The 19065-nt window shown below is 48.6% G+C and overlaps 1 protein-coding gene across 11 annotated transcripts in view; it reads left to right on the top strand.

Annotated features, from left to right (window-relative positions):
* Iqsec1 (IQ motif and Sec7 domain ArfGEF 1) overlaps positions 1–19065 on the top strand; it is a 319435-nt gene that overhangs the window by 192696 nt on the left and 107674 nt on the right. For 6 of the 11 annotated variants that reach the window (XM_039108758.2, XM_039108760.2, XM_039108759.2 and 3 more), the window contains one exon: positions 2359–2403. The exons of 4 other annotated variants lie outside the window; for them this stretch is intronic. In XM_039108758.2, the coding sequence (XP_038964686.1) occupies positions 2359–2403 (45 nt within the window). Of the gene's footprint in view, positions 1–2358; positions 2404–6733; positions 7431–19065 lie in introns of those variants that run through there. One more of the 11 variants, XM_039108753.2, reaches the window with a different exon arrangement.

Here is a 19065-nt window from a genome sequence, read left to right as displayed (position 1 = left end):
ATCTCCTTGAACACTAGCCTTGGCTCCAATATTACATTTCCTGGTGCTACTTTTCTCCTCAAACTACATTTTGTATTTTTTTTTCTTGTTCAGGTTATTCCTCTTAATTATAGATATGCATGAGTGACCACCAATAACCATGCAACACAGTCAGTACTAGGCTGTCTTGAAATCTCCTCTGCCATTATCACTAATTGAAAACACTTTAATTTAGTTTTAGGCAGAGTTTTAGGATGAGGGCAAAAAGTAGCTACATTCTTTGCCATATATCACAAAAATTATCTTTTGACCACTTACTATATATCCTTCCCCGCTGAAACTTCTTGAGCTAGGCCGTTGTAATTCACATTGCTCTCTGCAACACTGTCTACCATAGTCCTACTAGTATAGCCCATTAAAAGTCATTTAAAGCATTCAACTGCTATCCTAGTCCAAATCCACATTCCTTTAACATGCAGCACAGTCGGGCCTGTCACAGTAGTAACCCAGTCCCTGGTATCAACTTCTGTTTTAGTCACTGTTCTATTGCTGTGAAGAAACTCTATGGCTAAGGCAACTTTTATAAAGCAAGGCATTTAACTGAGGTTTTGTGTTAATCCCATTGTACGAGATTAAGATCACTACCACAATTTTTGAGTCAATTTTGAAGTAAGCTTTAATTAAAAACTGGTTAGGAAGATGGACCCTGGCCAGATCCATTCCAGGGTTCCAAGAAAATGGCCAGAAGTCACATTTTGCAGAGATTTATAAAGACAGACCTCTAAGGCGATGTATTACCTACCAGGTCAAGTCAGAAGGAAGTATATACACTGAATGTACTTCTTGCTTACATACCTCCTACCTATATATAGTCAGGAGCAAGCATATATCTAGATGTACTTTCTGTGTTCATACCTCCTGCCTTCCAATCAGGGACAAGCTTTCCACCTATGTACCTCCCACCTACATGTGATCAGGCACATCTAGTTAGTAGGGTTAAGCAAACTTGTTTATGGGAGCAAAAACTTGTGGCTTGTTACCTTACATAAATAGTCTCCAGGAATTCAGGAAGTATCTGTCCTTGGGCAAGGGGCTTACAGGTTTTATGGATCTCTTAGGCACAGCAATAAAAACGTAAAGCATAACTTTAGCTTTCACATTCACTTACAGTTTCAGGAGCATAGTCCATTATTGTGGCAGGAGGCACGTCAGCAGGCAGGTGGGTACTGGAGCGTGAGAGTTACACTCTGATCCATAAGCGGAGGAGAGGGGTTGTTGGAGAAACAGAGAGAGAGAGAGAGAGACAGACAGACAGACAGACAGACAGACAGACAGACAGACACAGGGACTAGGCCTGGCACAGGCTTTTGAAAACTCAAAACCTACCCCTAGTGGCCTACTTCTTCCACCAATGCCACACCTACTTCAATAAGACCACACCTCCTAATCCTTCTCAAATGGTGCCACTCCCTCGTGGCTAAGCATTCAAATATATGAGCCACTAAGAGCCATCTTTATTCAAACCACACACAGCAGTACTGCTCTTTCCTAGCAGATGTTCTCACAGGACCAGTAGAAGGGGACAACTGGGGCCCCTCATCCCAATACTGTAGGACACAGGGGAGATGTGAAGTGCAATCCTGGACAGAGCAAGCTTGCCTCATTTCTACTTCCTTTTTATACACAGGGAGACCGAGACATGGATGGGAAATGACTTACAACAAGCTTATTTCACAGCTGGTACATGAAGGGGTCAAGATATAATCCTAGTGTGGCCAGTCCCTATTTATATACCATTAGCACAGCTGTAGTTTAGTCAAAGAAAGGCATTGAGAACCAGGCTTCGGGTCCTAGAGCTGGACCACAGGGCTGCGGACTGGTACAGGGAGTGGGGCTTGGGCTTCTTCTCCCAATATAGAGGCTGTAAAGCCTGGTCAGAACTCTTTAGGTGAAGGATCATGGCAGTGTTCTGCTAACTATACTGCAAATTTAAATCCCAGCCCAGGACTGGATGTAGCTCAGCTGTAGGGACCTGCATTTTACACAAAGCTTTCTATCATGATTCCCAGCATCAACATTTTCTCTTTGGAGGGAGAAATTCCCAGACCTGAGAGCTGTTTGACCCTGCCTGCAGGATGTCCTCTCCCTAACCTTGGTTTCCCCATCTGAGAAGGAAACAGATGGACTGGCATTGCCAAAGACCCTTTGTACCAGCACTAGGCTGAGGTGTGGGTGGCAGTGCAACCTCTGGGGATATCAGAGGGAGGTTAAAGCACATGGTTTCTTTTCTGAGGCCACCCATGTGACCTGAGTGGGGCAGGGTGCCAAGGGGCTTGCTGTGGGACCATTAGTAACCCTGTCTCGCTTTTACCACCCCAGGAGCTCCCTGGAAACCGGAAGCAGCCTCTCCACTGATCGATACAGGTACTGTCCTGCACCTGCTTCTCCTGTCTCAGGGCCACCAAGGCCACATTTTCTGAATACACCTGGGGTGGAGAAGAACCCTTGGGAGTGGTGAAAATTGGCCTTCTTAGTAGGAGATCCCTCAGCTCCCCCAGACACCAGAGGTCCTGCTGATATATCCCCCCAAGAAAATACATGTAATTGAAGCAGATCTCCCAAGGCCTCCCCAAGAGCAGAACTGAGGTCCTCTGGAGGTCAGGTTGTGCTGAGGCTGATTGTTATAAGATCCAAGGCTGGGGTTCCCTGAGGAGCAGCCTGCAGCAGGCAGTTCCCATGACAACCAAAGCTGGAGTCAGTGAGAGCCTGGAATTTCCATTGATTGGCAGTGCGCTGTGGTAGTGGTGGTGGGGCATGGTGGTGCTGACTCTGTATGTTTCAGATCCCAGTGTTCTCATCCAGGGTCTTCAAAAAGAGTGCACTCCATTTTTACTAAAAAGATTAGATACTAGGCTGGGCATGCAGCTCAGTTGGTAGAGTCCTTGCTAAGCACGCAGAAGGCCTTGGGTTCCATCTCTATGAATCAAGTGTGGTAGTGCACCTTTGTGATCCCTGTACTCGGTAGATGAAAGCAGAAGATAAGTTTTAGATCATCCTTGGCCACAGAGCCAAGACTCTTGACACTCTGCCTCAAAAACATACAAAGCCAAAACCTACCCAAAGAAAAATTAGATATTGGGCCCCTGCCCTTGCCAGGACCTCGAGAGCTTACTCTCTGTATCATGGCCGGAGTGGCTCCAAGAACCATGTGTGTGTTGATTTTATGTGACTAGATTTGAGGTGCAGCTGTACTGTGTTGTAGGATTTGAAGTTGGCTGTTCATTTGGAATAGTATTGTGAGCCACTCCCAGAAAAAGGCCCGGTGCGTGCAGGACTGAGGGTGCAGGAGTCAAGGTGGGGTATGTGGCCACCTAGGAACTAGGCTTTTGGAATAGAGGAGACTTATGTGATGTGAACCCATCACCGGGCACATTAAGCAGGGCCAGACCTGCATGTCAGGATATAGGCGATGCTATATAGAAATATGAAAGTTGTAGTGCATACACATAGCAAGGGGGTAGTTTCTGTTCACATCTCCAGAGCTGGGCATTGCCCCAAGATGTGAGGACCAATAGCTGTGTGGCACACACTTGTAATGTGCACAATTCTGTATATGTATACTCCAGTGACACCTACTATTATAGCAGATTAATTTAATGACACCCACTGAGACAGGACAGTTGTGGCCCTTTGACAGACATTTCTTGCTGAATGTCTATCAAGGAGTCAGAGCTGGGGTTCCAATGTGCATGTTGTCCCAGTCCTACCCACATGTGTGACACACTTGATACACCCATTTCTCGTGCACTAGTTAGACTCTTGCATACGTGAGATCCAGAGCATTTTTAGTCCTGGTTTCTCCCAAGCAGACACTTTCCCATGGGCTTCCACACACCAGTACTAGGGCATGCCAGGGCCATAACCCACTTCAGGACTTACACAGTCCATGCTCACACTTGAATACACTCACAGTTCCTACCCTAGGCTGGCTCAGTGTAGCCTCATGCCTGAAGGTATCCATGACAGGGTATGCCGGACCCCAGAGAAGAAAGTTCAAGAAACTCCTGTGGGCAGCCGAGCCTCTGTCACTTTCTAGAACCCAGTGGGGTTGCTAAGAGCAGTGCCTCCACCTGCATGAACCCCTTTGCCATCCCAACAGCCATGGGGCTTCTAAAGGAAGTGCCAGAAAGCTCTGGAATGAAGGGAGGAAAAGGTAGATGGAACCCCCTATGTGGGGGCTGGGTGGGGCTGATCACATCCCCTACTGGCTGGAGTATGGCTGTACAATTCACATTAAAGCTCTCTCCAGACCAGGCAAGGCCATGGCCAGGGTAGCCCTTCACTTCTTAGAGGGCCGATCTGGGGGTCAGAGGAAGGCTCAGATAGCCACTTCTCCATTCAACCCTGGTTCCTGAGTTCCTGTGGGTGTCAAGCCCTCAGAACAACACAGGCACAGTCCTGCCACCCTTGCTTCTGTGTGGCAGGGGCTTGTATCAAAGGCACACATTTTACTTTTTAGTGTAATGTGTCAGGGAGGGGCATGACAAGGACTGGAGGAAAAGGGCAAATGGCACAGAGTGACCAGAGGGAATTAGGGGGAGCAGTCCTGAGGAGTCTCAGCTGGTTAGCCTTAGTGGGCGGAGTGGAATCAGCTTCTCTTCTGGGAACAGCTAGTGCGAAAGCCCTGAGGTGGAGCATGTTCAGTATGTTTGCAGCACAGCATTGAAGTAGATACTAAGTGACATCTGCTGAAGTCTCTGTTACCTGACTGTGATGTGTGACCTGCTTTGGCATCCTCACAGCCCCCTTGGATCTGCCAGAGCTATCTCAGTGTGCCCATTCTATACATGAGAAAGATGGACCCAGAGAGATCAGGAACATTGGACCACACCCAGGGCTCCACTGCACCCTCCAGCCACCAGGCCTCTGTGGCCTTCTTAAGTGGCAGAGGTCTGCAAGCCCCTGAGAAAGTTCATGTCAAACTCTAGTGGAAGAGTGCCACAAGCCTTTCCCTACCCTGCCCCGCCCCGCCCCGCCAAGGTTCTAAAGACTCCACAGCCTGGGAAATCAGAAACAAAGGTTCCAGCCAGTAATTGCCGCCTTTCATAGGCATAGCCAGCTTCCTCTGCCACGCTCGTGAGAGGGAAGTCAATGTCCTTATCCCAGGAAGGGGGAGGGGGTGGCACTCTGTGTGGGGGAAGGGAACAGCATAAGCCACCTTGGCAAAGAGGGTCATCTCTCAGGCAGATGGCCACCTCTCCTTCCCCTGCCTGCCCCCCCAGGTGTCTTTCTGCTTATGAAGCAGGAGATCCTGCTCAGCTCAGAGAATGCTGGTGTAACCCTCCCTCTTCCCCACTCACAGGCCAGTGCATACAGTGGAGCTTGCTCTGGCTCCTGCAACCCTCTAGTCCGAAAGCCCCTGGCCCTACTCTCTAGACCCACTATCTCACCCAGCAGAAGCAACAGAGAAGTCAGGGCCCAAGTTCTGTACAGAGTAGCATAATTGGTAGCATCTAATCATTCCTGAACATCAGCACAGCTGGTGACAACCAAACACTTCTCCAGGCATTACCCAGGTGGTAACACATTGGTGACAAGTCATCTGTTGTTGAGAAGAACTGTTCTAGATGGAGAGTTCGCTGGTGGCCACAGGTAAAATTGTCTTGACAGGCCAGGCTTGGCTTTGTATAGGATGGATCTCCCCGCTGTGCTTAAGAGCTGGGTTTTCTAACTCAGGGTGCACAGAGTTCAGGCTCTTTGGACATCAGGTCTCTTTTTCTCCTAGCTGCTGGACTTGGAGCTCTGTGTATATACATCTTGAGCATAGGGTGTTCCCTGAGCCTTTGTTCCTCATCTGTAGGGATGTGAATTGGTACAGATTTGGAGTCTGAGGTAGTCAAGTGAGTGTGGCACTTAGGGAAGTCCCTTGGGTTCTGAGATTGTCCCAGTTGCCTTCTAAGGTTCTCATACTTTCCCCCTGCTGATGGTGGAGCAGCTGCTGGTGCAGACATTGATGGAAAGATGTGGTCCCTCCCTGGGGGCACTCCATACTGATGAAGGAAGCTGTGGGTCAGACATGAAGAGCCAGGCATCCAGGAGGAATCACACTTGGTTACAAGGGAGGCTGTGCTGCTTTATTGGGACATCTAGGGAAGGTAGGCATCTGAGTCGTAATGGGGATATGATCAGGTCTGAGGCATTCCTAGCAGAGGGAACCCCACAAAGGGCTAGAAGGATGCATGAGAGGGAAAGGGGACAGCTGGGCACTTGCATCCAGGTACCGGAGAGGTCAGACCACTAGCAGAGTCTCCAACAATTGCTTGGTGAGGAACCCTCCCTTTATTCTGAGTGCAGCAGAGGGGTGGGAGGGAGTTGGTGTCTGGAAACAAAATGATGCATTAAGGTCACTGGCCGGTATGTGAGGAGCAGGCCAACTGGAGTTGATATAGAAACCAGCCAACCAAGCAAGGGGCAGGAAAGGAGACAGACGGAGGATGGATTCTGCTTCTAGCCTGTAGCTACCGGGCCTCATGGCCCACAGAGTCCCAGACTCAGCCTGGGAAAAACAATGCCCCTGTTTGGCCATGGCCCCTCAGCACAGCCACTGCCCTCCCACCCTCCCTCATTAGCTACAGGAGTCTCTTCCAGCAGCCAATGAGCAGCTGTCATTGCGGTTCCATTTTAGATTTTATCAATGTGTTCCTGTCGCCTGGGCAACGGAGCTGGCGGCCTTGTCAGTCTTTCCTATTGCCTTTCAGAGCCCAGTTACCCACACCACAAGCGCCATGTGGCTACGTGGTGAGTTTTCAGTCTTGCAGGCCAGGCTGGGATTCCTCCACACATAATTTATCTGGCAGCAGAGGCAAGTGTCTGTCTGTCACCTGGATCCTTCCCTCCCTGCTCCAGCCCCAAGCCTGCCCTGTCCCTGCCACTCAGTCAAGGCAGGTGGGTGGACACTGGCTCGCCATCAGAACCCCGGCCTAGTTGGAAAAAGAGCTGGCAGAGCAGCTGCAGAAGCCATCACTCACAGGCTCCTCAGGAAGATGGGCTGGGGCCCCCCACAGCTCAGCATAGCCAGGAATGCCCTGGTTTGCTTTGGGGACCCCCAAGAGAGCCCCCAGAAGCACTGGGCACCAGAGACGGCAGCAGCGTGAGCCTGCCCGGTGAGAGCGTGCACGCAGATGAGCTGCAGGCTTTTGTGCTTGCTGCTCTTTGTATTGGAGGCGCGCACTGTGTGAGCTGTACTAGGCAAGGCTGGGCCATGTGAGTGGGGGCCGCGGCAGGGACCAGCAGCCAGGCCTCCACCTCCTAGCAGCCCCTTGCTGTGTCTCTCTGGAGACACCACTGCAGTCCACTAGAGACTAGAAAGTGAAAATGCTCAAGTTCAAGGCCTTTTGCCTGGATTACTGGCAGTTCCTGTGCCTGCAGCCGTTGCATGGGGCCTATAAAAGGTAAGCAGATCCCCCTCTGCAGAGGACCTAGGCCATGAGGGCAATGGGATCAAGAAAGAAAGTTTACCCGGAGTCTGCCCAGCTACAAGACTGTCCTATTTCAGCTCAGGGACCCCCCCCCCACTAGCCAGGAATGCTAGTGGCCCTGAAGTGTGGTCCACTCTGCAAGTTGGCTTAACAATCCCTCCTTTCCCTGCAGCCTGCTACTAGAAGGGGTTCTGCAAATGCATGATTCCCTGACCATGCTAGAGTATACCCTGCTTCATGATTCCTGCTGTTGTGTCAACCCAGGGAGACAGTGAAGTGCTGAATAGGTCTGGCTCCCAGGAAGGCAGCTATATAGCCCTAGCCTGCAGTCACACTCCTTCCAGTAGGAAGGGGTATTATGACAAGTGAGCTGGTTGACTCCACCACTCAGCACAGATCTGGCATGGCAGACTGGGGACCACCTGACCTGGAGGTCAAAGGACTGGAGTTGAGCATATTCCCTCCAAGTACCACCTGGGACAGGCCACTTTTCCTCTTTGAGCCCATTTCCCCGTCAGCAGGGATTTGGACCTGACAACTGTAGTAAGTGGGATTTGAGTGTTGCTTCCTACAATGACAAGGACTGCAGGGGCAGAAAGCCTGTGTTGTGTGTGTGTGTGTGTGTGTGTGTGTGTGTGTGTGTGTGTGTGTGTGTGTGTATGTGTATGTGTATAAATGAGAATAGCTATGAGTATATGTGTGGGGATTGTAAATCTTTGTATCTTTGGAAAGTATATATAAAGTGTTTGTGGTGTGTGTGTGTGTGTGGTCTCCTCACACACTTTGCTCAAGCTACTTGTGCTGTATCCTGCAATAGAGTACCATGTGGTTATGGCAGGGACTTCTGAATGGCTATAATTGCAAACTTCAAGAAACAAACGATTTCATCTATTCTGGAATTACTTTTTCCTGATCTCACACTCTGTGAACTTCATGGCCATTAATATGCATGCAGTTCTGGGAAAGTTTGGAAGCTTTGCTTTCACTCCTAGAGGGCTTTCTTGGAAGAGGGTGCTGAGGGTCCCACAACCACTATAGAAAGGAACTCTCCATGCTTGGGTGAGTGCCAAGCAATGAGGCCTGTCCTGCATCTGATTACTCCAGCTACATGAGCTCTAGATACTCACATCAGGGGCTCAGCATACACACACACACACACACACACACACACACACACACACACACACACACACACACACACTACATGTAGCTGGAGAGACTTTTGCCTTTTAGGTTATGTTTAGCCCTCCAGGACTGAATGCCCTGTGTGCCCAGGAACACCTGTGATTGATCCTTACCGAATGTGGGTGGGGCATTATACTCTGTTGTTACTCTCAGCCAAAACAACAACAACAACAAAAAAAAAAAAAACAGCACAGCCCTTCACAAAGCTGAGATAAATGAGACCCAAACACAGAGCTGTGTTTGTGTAGCCTGGGGATTAAAACTCAGGTCTCTCTGTTGTCAGACTTTTTCCGTTATCTATAGTTGAGACCATGCAGATGTAGAGAAGAGGAGCAGATCCTATCAGCTATAGAAATCATGTTGTCAGAGCCCTGGCAGAACAGAGGGTCTGTGTCTGAGTGGACCTTCCAGAAGTGACCTTTTATAGCAGGGGACATGCGTGAAGGGCTTTGCTGGCAAAACATAGGACAAGCCTAGGAACTCTGAAAGAACTGGGGGATCATCAGGCTATGAGAAAAGCCACATGACATCATCAGGGCTGGATGTTGTGCGGTAATCACAGGAAAGCCCACTAAGGATCTTGGCTATGGCAAACTCAGGTTTACACTCAGGGCCACTTGGTCCAAGAATAAAAGACCAAACCAACAGCAGCCCCTCCCACCCATCCATGTGGCAGTTTCTTATTTGGCGCATATGCCCTTTCCTTCAAGGCTCCCAGTCTGCCAAGGGAGATGCACTAAGGAGCCTGAAAGCTGAGGCTGGGGTGGACAGCTGCAAGACTCTGCAGCATGAAGGAAGGGGTCCTCCAGGAGGAGCTGGAAAGGCTTGCTGTTGGTGATGACATCTGAATGACACCTGGGGGGAGGCAGTGGACAGTGCTTGTATATTTAGACAATTCAAAGGTGAGGAGGAAGCATTGGGGAATTTCAGGGGAGGTGGTTAACAAAGAAAGGCAGGACAGTGCTATAAACGCTGAGGCTCTGACACCTGCTGCCTATGAATCTCCATTGAAGGCACTGACCTGAGCAGAGAGGGAGGTGGGCACATCCCACTTTCTCAGTTAAAAAAACTGAGGCACGGGGGATATACTTTGTCTGTTGTTACACAGGGCTAGTTAGGAGTACAGTCATAAGGTAAGCAGGGCCAGAGAAGTTACTGTGCTGCTCACTGAGTGCTGTGGCTGTCCGCTGTGGTGAGCACCATGCCCAAAGCAGGGTGTTTGTCTTTTTCCCATCCATGATGGTGTATCATGAGAATGGACAGGAACGTTGGATGCAGTCAGCTCCTGCTTGGCCAGGAGCTTCAGGAAGTCTCTCATTCTTTGATGCTCTACTAGGCACTCTCTTAAAGTGGCCAGGTCTGCTAAACCCACCTCCAGCAGCTCTTTGGGGACTATGGAAAAGTGCGTGAAAGTGCCAGAGGCTCTGTACCTAGTGAGGCTTACCAAGTGGCTGCGCAGCCCCAGCGGCTCTCCTCACAGAGGCTTTGAGCACAGCCACTTGGCATTTCGCCTGATGCCATATTTCCTTGTTTAAAACTGCGACCCAAAACTTAAAGAGTATGAAAAGGGTGTTGTGCAGACAATGCATAATTAACCACTTCTAAACACAGGGTGTGCCAGGCTCCCTTGAAGCTGTTAATTATTCTTCATTAGTGGTCTTAAGTTAATGTAGACTGATTCTGGAGCCCCGCCAGTGGCTGGGTCTGGTTGGAACTTGTGACTTCTTCAGCTAGAAACCATACTGAACTGCTGAGGAATGCCTCTGTTCTTTGGCTGCTAAGGGCAGGAAGCTACAGATTCTTCATCTGTGAGAGGAGCAAGGACCTTCTCCCACGTACTCTGGCTGGCCAGATCTGAAGGCATTGTTAATGAAATAAACCAGATACAGAGAAAACAAAGGAAGAACTTTCTGTCCTCTGGCATAGGATGGCCCTGTGCAGCCTCTCAAGTCTCATCCAGCCTATATCCTAGACCCAGAGCCCAGCAGAACCTCAGGTCAGGAGCCTGCATTTCTAGGCATAGTTTGGTAACTTTACATAATACAATAAGATGGGTTTCCACATTTTAAACTTGAAATAAATTTTAATAAAAGTATGCTCTGCTATTTGCTTTAAATATTTCGTGGTAAAATATGTAACATAAAGCCTGCTTTGATTCCAGTACTCAGGAGGCAGAGGCAGGCAGATCTCTGTCAGTTTGAGGTAGCCTGGTCTACATAGTGAGTTCCAGGACAGCCAGAGCTACATGGTGAGACCCTGTCTCAAAAATGAACAAACGGAGTTGGGGATTTAGCTCAGTGGTAGAGCGCTTGCCTAGGAAGCGCAAGGCCCTGGGTTTGGTTCCCAGCTCCGAAAAAAAGAACCAAAAAAAAAAAAAACAAACAAAACAAAAAAAAAACGAACAAACAAACAGACAGACAAAGAGTTTCATTATCTCATTATTCTACCAAAGCTGGCTCTGAACTGGGCTCAAAGCACCCTCCTGCTTCAGCCTTCAATTGCTAGGAATACAGATGTGCACCACTGAGCCCTGTAAAAACCACCACGGTAACCAATTCACTGTGCCCTGTGGAACATAGTCACACTTGTGCAGTCATCCCCATCGCCCATCTCTAGAATGTTCCCAATTTCCCAAATCAAAACTCTGTCCCCATTAAACACCGACCCTCAACCCCTCATGGCCCACAGTGCTACTTTCTATTTCGAGGGACCCCCCCCCATGTATTTGTCCTTGAGAGACTTCTGATTTCATTTGGTATACTGTCTCTAAGGTCTGTATGCTGTCTGACATGTGCCACAGCTGCCTTCCTTTCTAAAGCTCAATCTACTGGAAGTTTCCACCCTATTTTGCTTCTATATACTTGGGGGACACTGCAATTGCTCCTGCCTCGGGTGTTCTGAACAGTGCCACTGAATGTGGGTATGCAAGTCACTCTTAGTTGGAAGGTGTGGAGGCGAATTCAAGTCACAGAACTTGGGAGGTAGAGGCAGAGGCAGAGGCAGGGGTGTATCTGTTAGTTCAAAGCCAGCCAGGGCTATGTAGGGAGACCTTGTCTTAAAAAAAAAGTTGTAACTTGCTTTGTGCATTCAGTATTTTAAGGTTTATTTATTCAATTCTGGAGAGAAAAATCCCTCTTACGTGCCAGGCAAGTGTTCTTCCACTGAGTTCTAGCCTTAGCCCATTCATTCAACACTTAACTAGTGAGGTTCATCATTTTGCCGTGCATGGTCCCCCTCCATTCATCTGTGTTGCTGTATTGGATTCCGTTACAAAATAGCTGCATGTTCAAAGTTATAGTCAGGGCAGTGATTCATTCTTTCTTGTGTTTCCTAGCTCTCGAGCTGTGGCATTCCTGCGGATGTATACAGGGTAGCGTGTGAGTGAGAGCCTTCAACTCTGCTGAGCCTTCAACTCTGCTGAGCTTAGCAAGGTCACTTTCTAAAGAGCTCGTAACAGCATGTGGGTGAACATTAGCTCCACATTCTTGCTAAGAAGGGTATTAGAAGCCTTGTGATGTTTTTATTGTAAAAGCCAAGAGGAAGAGTGAGACGAGGAGGTATGTCAGTGGTGTGGAATTGCCTCGGGGGCTCTCAGCATTCAGCAATGTGGGCGTAGTGTCACTCACCTAAGCTTCTACTGTGGGAGTCTAGATCCCCAGGAAAGGGACCTCAGGGGCCCCTACCCTGTTACATACTGGTCTTCAAACACAATGGTTAGGGGAACCAGCTCACAACATACCAGTTGTTCACTTACTTCCTGAAGCCCGGACTTTACAAGTCAGAACACTATCTTGTACAGCTGCTCCCAAAACCATGAGCACCATAGAGGGCTCAGAGGGCTCCTGGGCATGGCTTGAAAAGGAGTCAGGTGCCGGGTGTTGAGGAAACATAAGCACTTGCTGCTCATCAGGTCTCATGTCTTGGCTCCCACTGTCCACGAGGAGTAAGGCAACCTGAGGGGCTCTGCAGGCTCACGAGAATCCACGCAGTCCTACGATGGTAAAACTCTCCATCACTGAGGTGTAGCTGTTAAGTGTTTGTGTTGCCTCAATGAGTGACATTCTGTCTAGTGAATGCTGATGGGTTGAACTTGTGGCTCGGTGGTGGCAGAGAGCTTGCCTAGCATGACCAAGGCCAAGGTTCCATGCCCAGAACTTCATGGCAAGTGGGTGGGTGGAGACTACAAAGAAGAAAATAAAGGCGGCCTAGAGAGATGTCTTGGCTGTTAAGAGTGCTTGTTCCTCTTCTAGTGGACCTAAAATAGGTTCCAAGAACCTGTGTTGGGAGGCTCACAATAGCTGATAACTCCAGCTCCAAGCAATCTTGACACTCTCCTCTGCAGTCCACAGGCAACAGTGTACACACACACACACACACACACACACACACACACACACAGAGAGAGAGAGAGAGAGAGAGAGAGAGAGAGAGAGAGAGAGAGAGAGAGAGAACGCCTTAGTTATTATTGCTGTGAAGAGAGATCAATACCAAGGCAACTTACAAAAGAAAGCATTTAACTAGGGACCTACTACAGTTTCAGAGAGTGAGTCCATGACCATCATGGCCAGGAGCAAGGCAGCAGGCAGTCAGGCATGGTGCTGAAGCAGTAGCTGAGCTTACATCTTACCTTTTAATTGGAGGCAGAGAGAGTCAGACTGGGCCTGGTATGAGCTTTTGAAACCCCAAAACCCACCCTCAGTTGCAAACCTCCTGCAAAAAGGCCACACCTCCTGATCCTTCCCAAAACAGTAGAAAGCAAACATTCAAATATATGAACGTACGGAAGCCATTCTCATTCATATTATCAGACACACATACACATGCAGACAAACAGATGCACACATGTGCACACCTGGACACACATACATATATAAATTTTCAAAAACTTACAAGAAAAAAAAGGTAAGTTTCTGTCTCTAGAGTGAATTTTATCTGCTTCCACCCCAAACCCAACAGAAGGAAAATAGGGAAGCAATGTGGTTGGTTCCCCACATTTCAGACCAGGAAGAAGATTGAGACCAGAGAGATCTCTCTTCCTGATGTCACAGGTAACATGCCATCAGCTACCCACACTGTTTATTACTCAGGCTAATTAGCACTCCCTGGATCACTCTAATACTGTAGTTCCTATGACTTTATAACAAATAAATGCAGAACCTAGTGGTTTAAACCAATGGATCTTTTCTTTTGAGCAGAGATTGCTTTATTTACTGTCACCTGGGCCATCTTGAGGCCTGGGGTTGGACCCCTCACCTCATCCCCACCCCTATCTTGCCTATTTGGTTTTCTCCCTGTGATCCAGGCTTCTCAACCTTAGAGCAGTGGTTCTCAACCTGTGGGTCACAACCTCTTTGACAAACCTCTATCTTCAAAAATATTTACATTATGATTCTAACAGTAGGAAAATTAGTTATGAAGTAGCATCAAAAGTAATTTTATGGTTGGGGGTCATGACAGCATGAAGAACATTGAAGGGTTGAAGCACTAGGGAAGTTGAAAAGCACTGCCTAAGAAAGTGGTACAATGGGGTGACTGAGAGGAAGAGCCCAGTAGGATCTTTGTCATCCTGTGTGTTCAGACCTCAAAAGATACCTGCATCACATTGTACTGTCACAAGGTCCTGTCCACTGTGGGAGGGTATTGAGACTCTCCATTTCCTGGTCTGGATCAGGGTTCTTGTGGAACCTATGTGGTGGAATGAAGGTGTTGGGAATTTTTGGAAACAGAGACAACTATGGTGATAACAAGTTACTTTCTTCCCATGATGAGCTTAGGAACGTTGATGGTAGGGAGAAGGAGAATGGGTACCTGAGATCCAGTTGGTCCTCAGCAAACACAGGTGCTCTTATCAGTGAAGTTCAGGCCAAGATGATTACTGAGGAGAGAAGTTACTTCCTCCAAGAAAGGGAAGAGACTTAGTTATACTGCAGAGCTGTGAGCTCGGAGAGGACTTACCAGGAAAGGCAGTATGTCCTGGGGAAGGATTTGGAGCTGTGGAGAAATCCACAGACACCAGATATGGTGGTACACATCTTTAATCTCAGCTCTAGGAGGCAAAGGCAGGTGAATCTGAGTTTGAGGCCAACCTGATCTACCCAAATTCTGAGACAGCCAGAGCTACACAGAAAAACTCTGTCTCAAAGAAAGAAAGGGAGAGGGGAGGGAGGGAGCAAGGAAAAAGAAAGGCCACAGGCAAGGGAACAGAAGGTCATGGAGCCACTTGGGAGTTCAAAGACTCAGCAGGAAGTTGGAAAAGTGGTTTGGGAACCAGGGCAGGGAAACTTCACTCTGGATACCCAATCACAGGCTCACAGCTCCGGACAAGGCCTGCACAGCTGAGTCCTCAGGGCAGTTTGATTATGGGTGCTCAGGCAGTGTCCCTGCACTTCAAGCACAGGGGCAGAAGCAGGAAGAAGCCTTCAGATCCCCAGTATCTTCTCACTAGGGCTAAAGTGAGTCCCTGCAGAAGGTATCTGCTGCCGCAGGGCAGTGTAAGTGTCTCAGGGTCTTGCCAGCTGCCCTCTCACTAAAGCCACTCTGGCCAGTGTGTGTGTCAGAGGGGGTTGGTAGGCATCTGGGAAATTCAGCAGAGAGTCAATTTGGCTAAACTACCAGGGACAGGGAAAAGCTGTGCTGGCACAGCTCCAGCCTGGTGAAGGAATATAAGACAGGCAATGGTAGAGAGAGGAACCCATGTCCTCTGGGGACACAAGGGTCTCCTTGCCTCTCTAACCTTACCACCTTACCCAATGATAAGGGAACCAGCCCTTGGTCTGAGGCACTGTAGATCAGGCCAGTCTCTGGCATTGTTTTCTGTGTTGGCAATTTTCCTATAGTAGTGAGGTGGAAAGGTGGTATTGAATTCAGGAGATCGGATGCATGGGAGCATTGTTGCTGGCCAAGACCTCCCTGAGTTACCACAAGAAACACTTGTTGCCTTTGCTCACTGCTAAATTGAGCAGCAGGAAGATCATGCCAGCACAGATGCCCAGCTGGTGCAGAGGAGACCCTTCCCCTGTTGCAGGCCTGCTATGTGTTGAATTGTCATCCTCCTAACTTCTTGTATTGGAATTATAACTCCAACTCCTTCAGAGTGTGGCCTTGTTTGAAGTCAGGTCTTTAAGGGAGTTAAGGTAGGATGGGGTGATTAGGATGGATACCAGTCCATCTCCTTATAGGAGGAAACCTGGCACAGATGCACACAGGGTATGCTGCTGTGAAGGTTGGCTGTGTCCACTGCACTGGGCCGCAGGTGCCAGAAGGTTATGTTAGAAGCATTCAGATGAGCCTTCAAGGGCACATTGCATGAAGTTAGTATCTGATCTGTGGTCAAAAACAGCAGGTGGCCTTTCTTATTTGGTAGCTTTGCATTGTCAATTGGAAACCTTAATAGACAAGGTTCAGTAAAGAGGACTCTTGCCTGCCTACCCATCAGCTGGGACGTCATCATTTTCCTACCTTTAGATGCTGACTGAAACACGGACTCTGGAGTCTGTACTTACCAGCTTTGTAATCCTGTGAGTAAGTCAGGATGGATGGATGGATGGATGGATGGATGGATGGATGGATGGATGGATGGATGGATGGATGAGTGGGTAGGTGGATGGATAGATGGATGGATGGATGGATGGATGGATGGATGGGTGAGTGGGTGAGTGAGTAGGTGGGTGGGTGGATGGATGGATGGATGGATGGATACACATACACACAAGGGTACAGACATATGCATATGCATATAGATGTAATGATCTGTACTGACTACAAATCAAGGAGAGATCTCAGAAGAAACCAGCCCCACTGGCATCTTGATTTGAACTTCTGTAGAACGCAGAGAAAAGGGGTCTCTTTCTCATGTCGACCTTGGCTGTGCTGGAGCAGGATCATTTATGAAGAAGAGACCCTCACCTCTTACAGTCCTAGAAAGAGGGAAGCCCAAGGTTGAGGTGTTACTCCCAGTATCTACCTCATGGCAGACAACAGGCAGGCAGGGAAGACTAAGAGCGGGGCTCATAAGTTTCTCAGGAACACATTCCCAAGACACTCTGCCCCCAGGATGGCAGTGCGCTCCACTGAGAGGCTTGGCCTGCAGAACCACATCACTTCTTCTAGACCCCAACACTATTGCTCTGGGGATGGGAAACACATTCAAAGCATAGTACAGTCTTTCTAAACCAGGCCTGGGCTTCCTTCTTATTCCACGAAGTGGGCATGAGGTCCCCTCTCCAGCTTATCCTGAGGCCGTGGGGCACAGGGCACGTGTACAGATCCAGTCAGTACAGAGTCCACGTGTTCTGTGTGTGGAAGCATCAGGAAGGTGGTGGAACATTCAACCAAACATGGAATTTAGGAGGATGCCAAAATACCCAACCACCAAATAAACAACGCTGTGGCTTGAAGCAAGCACAGGCTGTGTGGCTTGTCTCACCACCCTATCATTGTGTAATGGGAACAGTTGAAGAGGCCACAGTGTCCAGGCAGGAGGGCCTTGTGTGCCTGCAGGGCTGAAGGTGACATGTGAGCAGATCCATCATGTAGGCTATACACCTCACGAACTTAGTTCCCTTGGCTCAGAGCATGAGAGGCATCTTGATGAGTGGTGTATAGAAATAGGTAGTATGTATAGGTATATAGTACATAAGGGCACATGGTACCTATGTGTGCACGGTATAGAGGAATGTATAGTATAGTGATGCATGATAGATAGAGATGTGGTTGTCTGGGTGCTTGGTCTATGAGGGCGTACACATTTTTCTTATGTATCAGGCTCCACTGTGGTCCCACTTTACATTTTTGCTGACCCTGAGCTGACCTATCTGTGTCCTGCAGGACCAGGAAGACAAAGTAGGGTCCACCGTGAAAAGCTGTCCATCCCATACGATCGATCAGCTGACTGTCCTCCTTGGAAGGCCATTTGGAAATGTACAGTGCCTTTAATATTTGTATGCATGGTAGACAAGTCAGAAATGAGGGTCAGGGTCACTAGGTCATCTAGAAGCTTTCTGGAGATATGAAGAGAAGCTGGCTTGAATCAGCACAGATATCCTGCTGCAATTATGTCTTACCTTGTCCTTGCTTTAGGAAAAATACTCCACAGTCTTGGTGGCTGACTTACTTTCAAATGGTTAAGGGTATATGTGTTTGTGTGTGTGTGTGTGTGTGTGTGTGTGTGTGTGTGTGTGTGTGTGTGTGTGTGTGTGTGTAGAAAGGCCCCTGTTAAAGTATTTGTCTAGAACACTGCCCAGGGAGAGCAGCCATGAGAAAGTGCCCCAGAGCTAAGCTTAGTCCCAAGTCTTCATGCAACTGTCCCAAATCTGCACTTAGTGAAGCAAAGAATAGAGCTCTGGGGACCAGTGGTACCTGCTCATAAGACACTATGGGAGCTCATATCTTCTTTCCCTTAGGCTTCAGCTCCAATGCCTCCCTTGTCATCTTGTCTAAGGCAGTGCCACTGTCCACTCCCCTTATGCATCACTCTGCTTTGTTTTCTTGGTTGTCTTCTCTACCCTGACACATTCCCTAACTTGCTACTTAGCACCTGTGACTCTTGTTTACCTGTTTCCTGAGACAAAGTATGGGGTAACCAGCCTGGAGTCTGGTCCCACATTGCCTTACTGAGGAGTTCCCCCACTAAACCCTCTCAGCCACCTGACAGGATCACTTCAAGCTTCTGAGCCAGGTTAGGATGATCCTGCCCCCTGCCTCAGGCTGATTGATGCTCTGTGGTCAGCAGAAGGTATGTGACCTTGCCTGTAGCCAGTGCTGTGAGGAGGTGGCTGTGGTTGGATTGTCTGCATCACATGAAAATGGCACAGTCAGAAGTCCGAGGCACATGGAGATGACCATAGTCAAGTCAGCAGCATGCTGGCAGGAAACGTATTTGCTGAAACTCAGTAGTGCCTTCTAGTTTTCATGGTAACCTTCTACTTGCAGCAAGGACACGAGTTTTTCCACTGAGAGGAGGGAGGTAAAGTTTCTTTTTAACATAAACTTGTTCAGTTGGGAAGGCCAGCTCCCTTGTAGCTGTGCGTACTGTTGTTAACTTTGTTGCTAGAGCTTGGAAGCTGTAAGGGTCTGCACAGGGCTCCAAAGGGAATCAGTCAGCCACTGGCAAGCCAGCATGGCTTATCATAGGAGGGTTTCCACACTCACCCCACACAACTTGTTTGTTTGTGTTTGTGTTTTTTATCTACTTTCTGAATCATATCTGAAATGTCCCAACTGTCACTGTGACTTATGTTCGTTCTGATCAGGTGATAGGAATACACATGGTTCTCCTCTCCTTGCCTCTCTTCCCTTGCCCTTCCCTTTCCTCTCCACTTTTCCTCACCCTGCCTCCTCCCAGGCTGACATGGAACTCACTGTGTAACCAAGACTGGCTTTGAACTTGCAAGGGTGTTCCTCCCAGTCTCCTCGGTGCCAAGAT

The sequence above is a fragment of the Rattus norvegicus genome, chromosome 4 (assembly GCF_036323735.1).
Source record: "Rattus norvegicus strain BN/NHsdMcwi chromosome 4, GRCr8, whole genome shotgun sequence".
NCBI lineage: Eukaryota > Metazoa > Chordata > Mammalia > Rodentia > Muridae > Rattus > Rattus norvegicus.
Note: the sequence above shows the minus strand (reverse complement) of the source record. Positions and strands in the feature narration are given on the sequence as shown.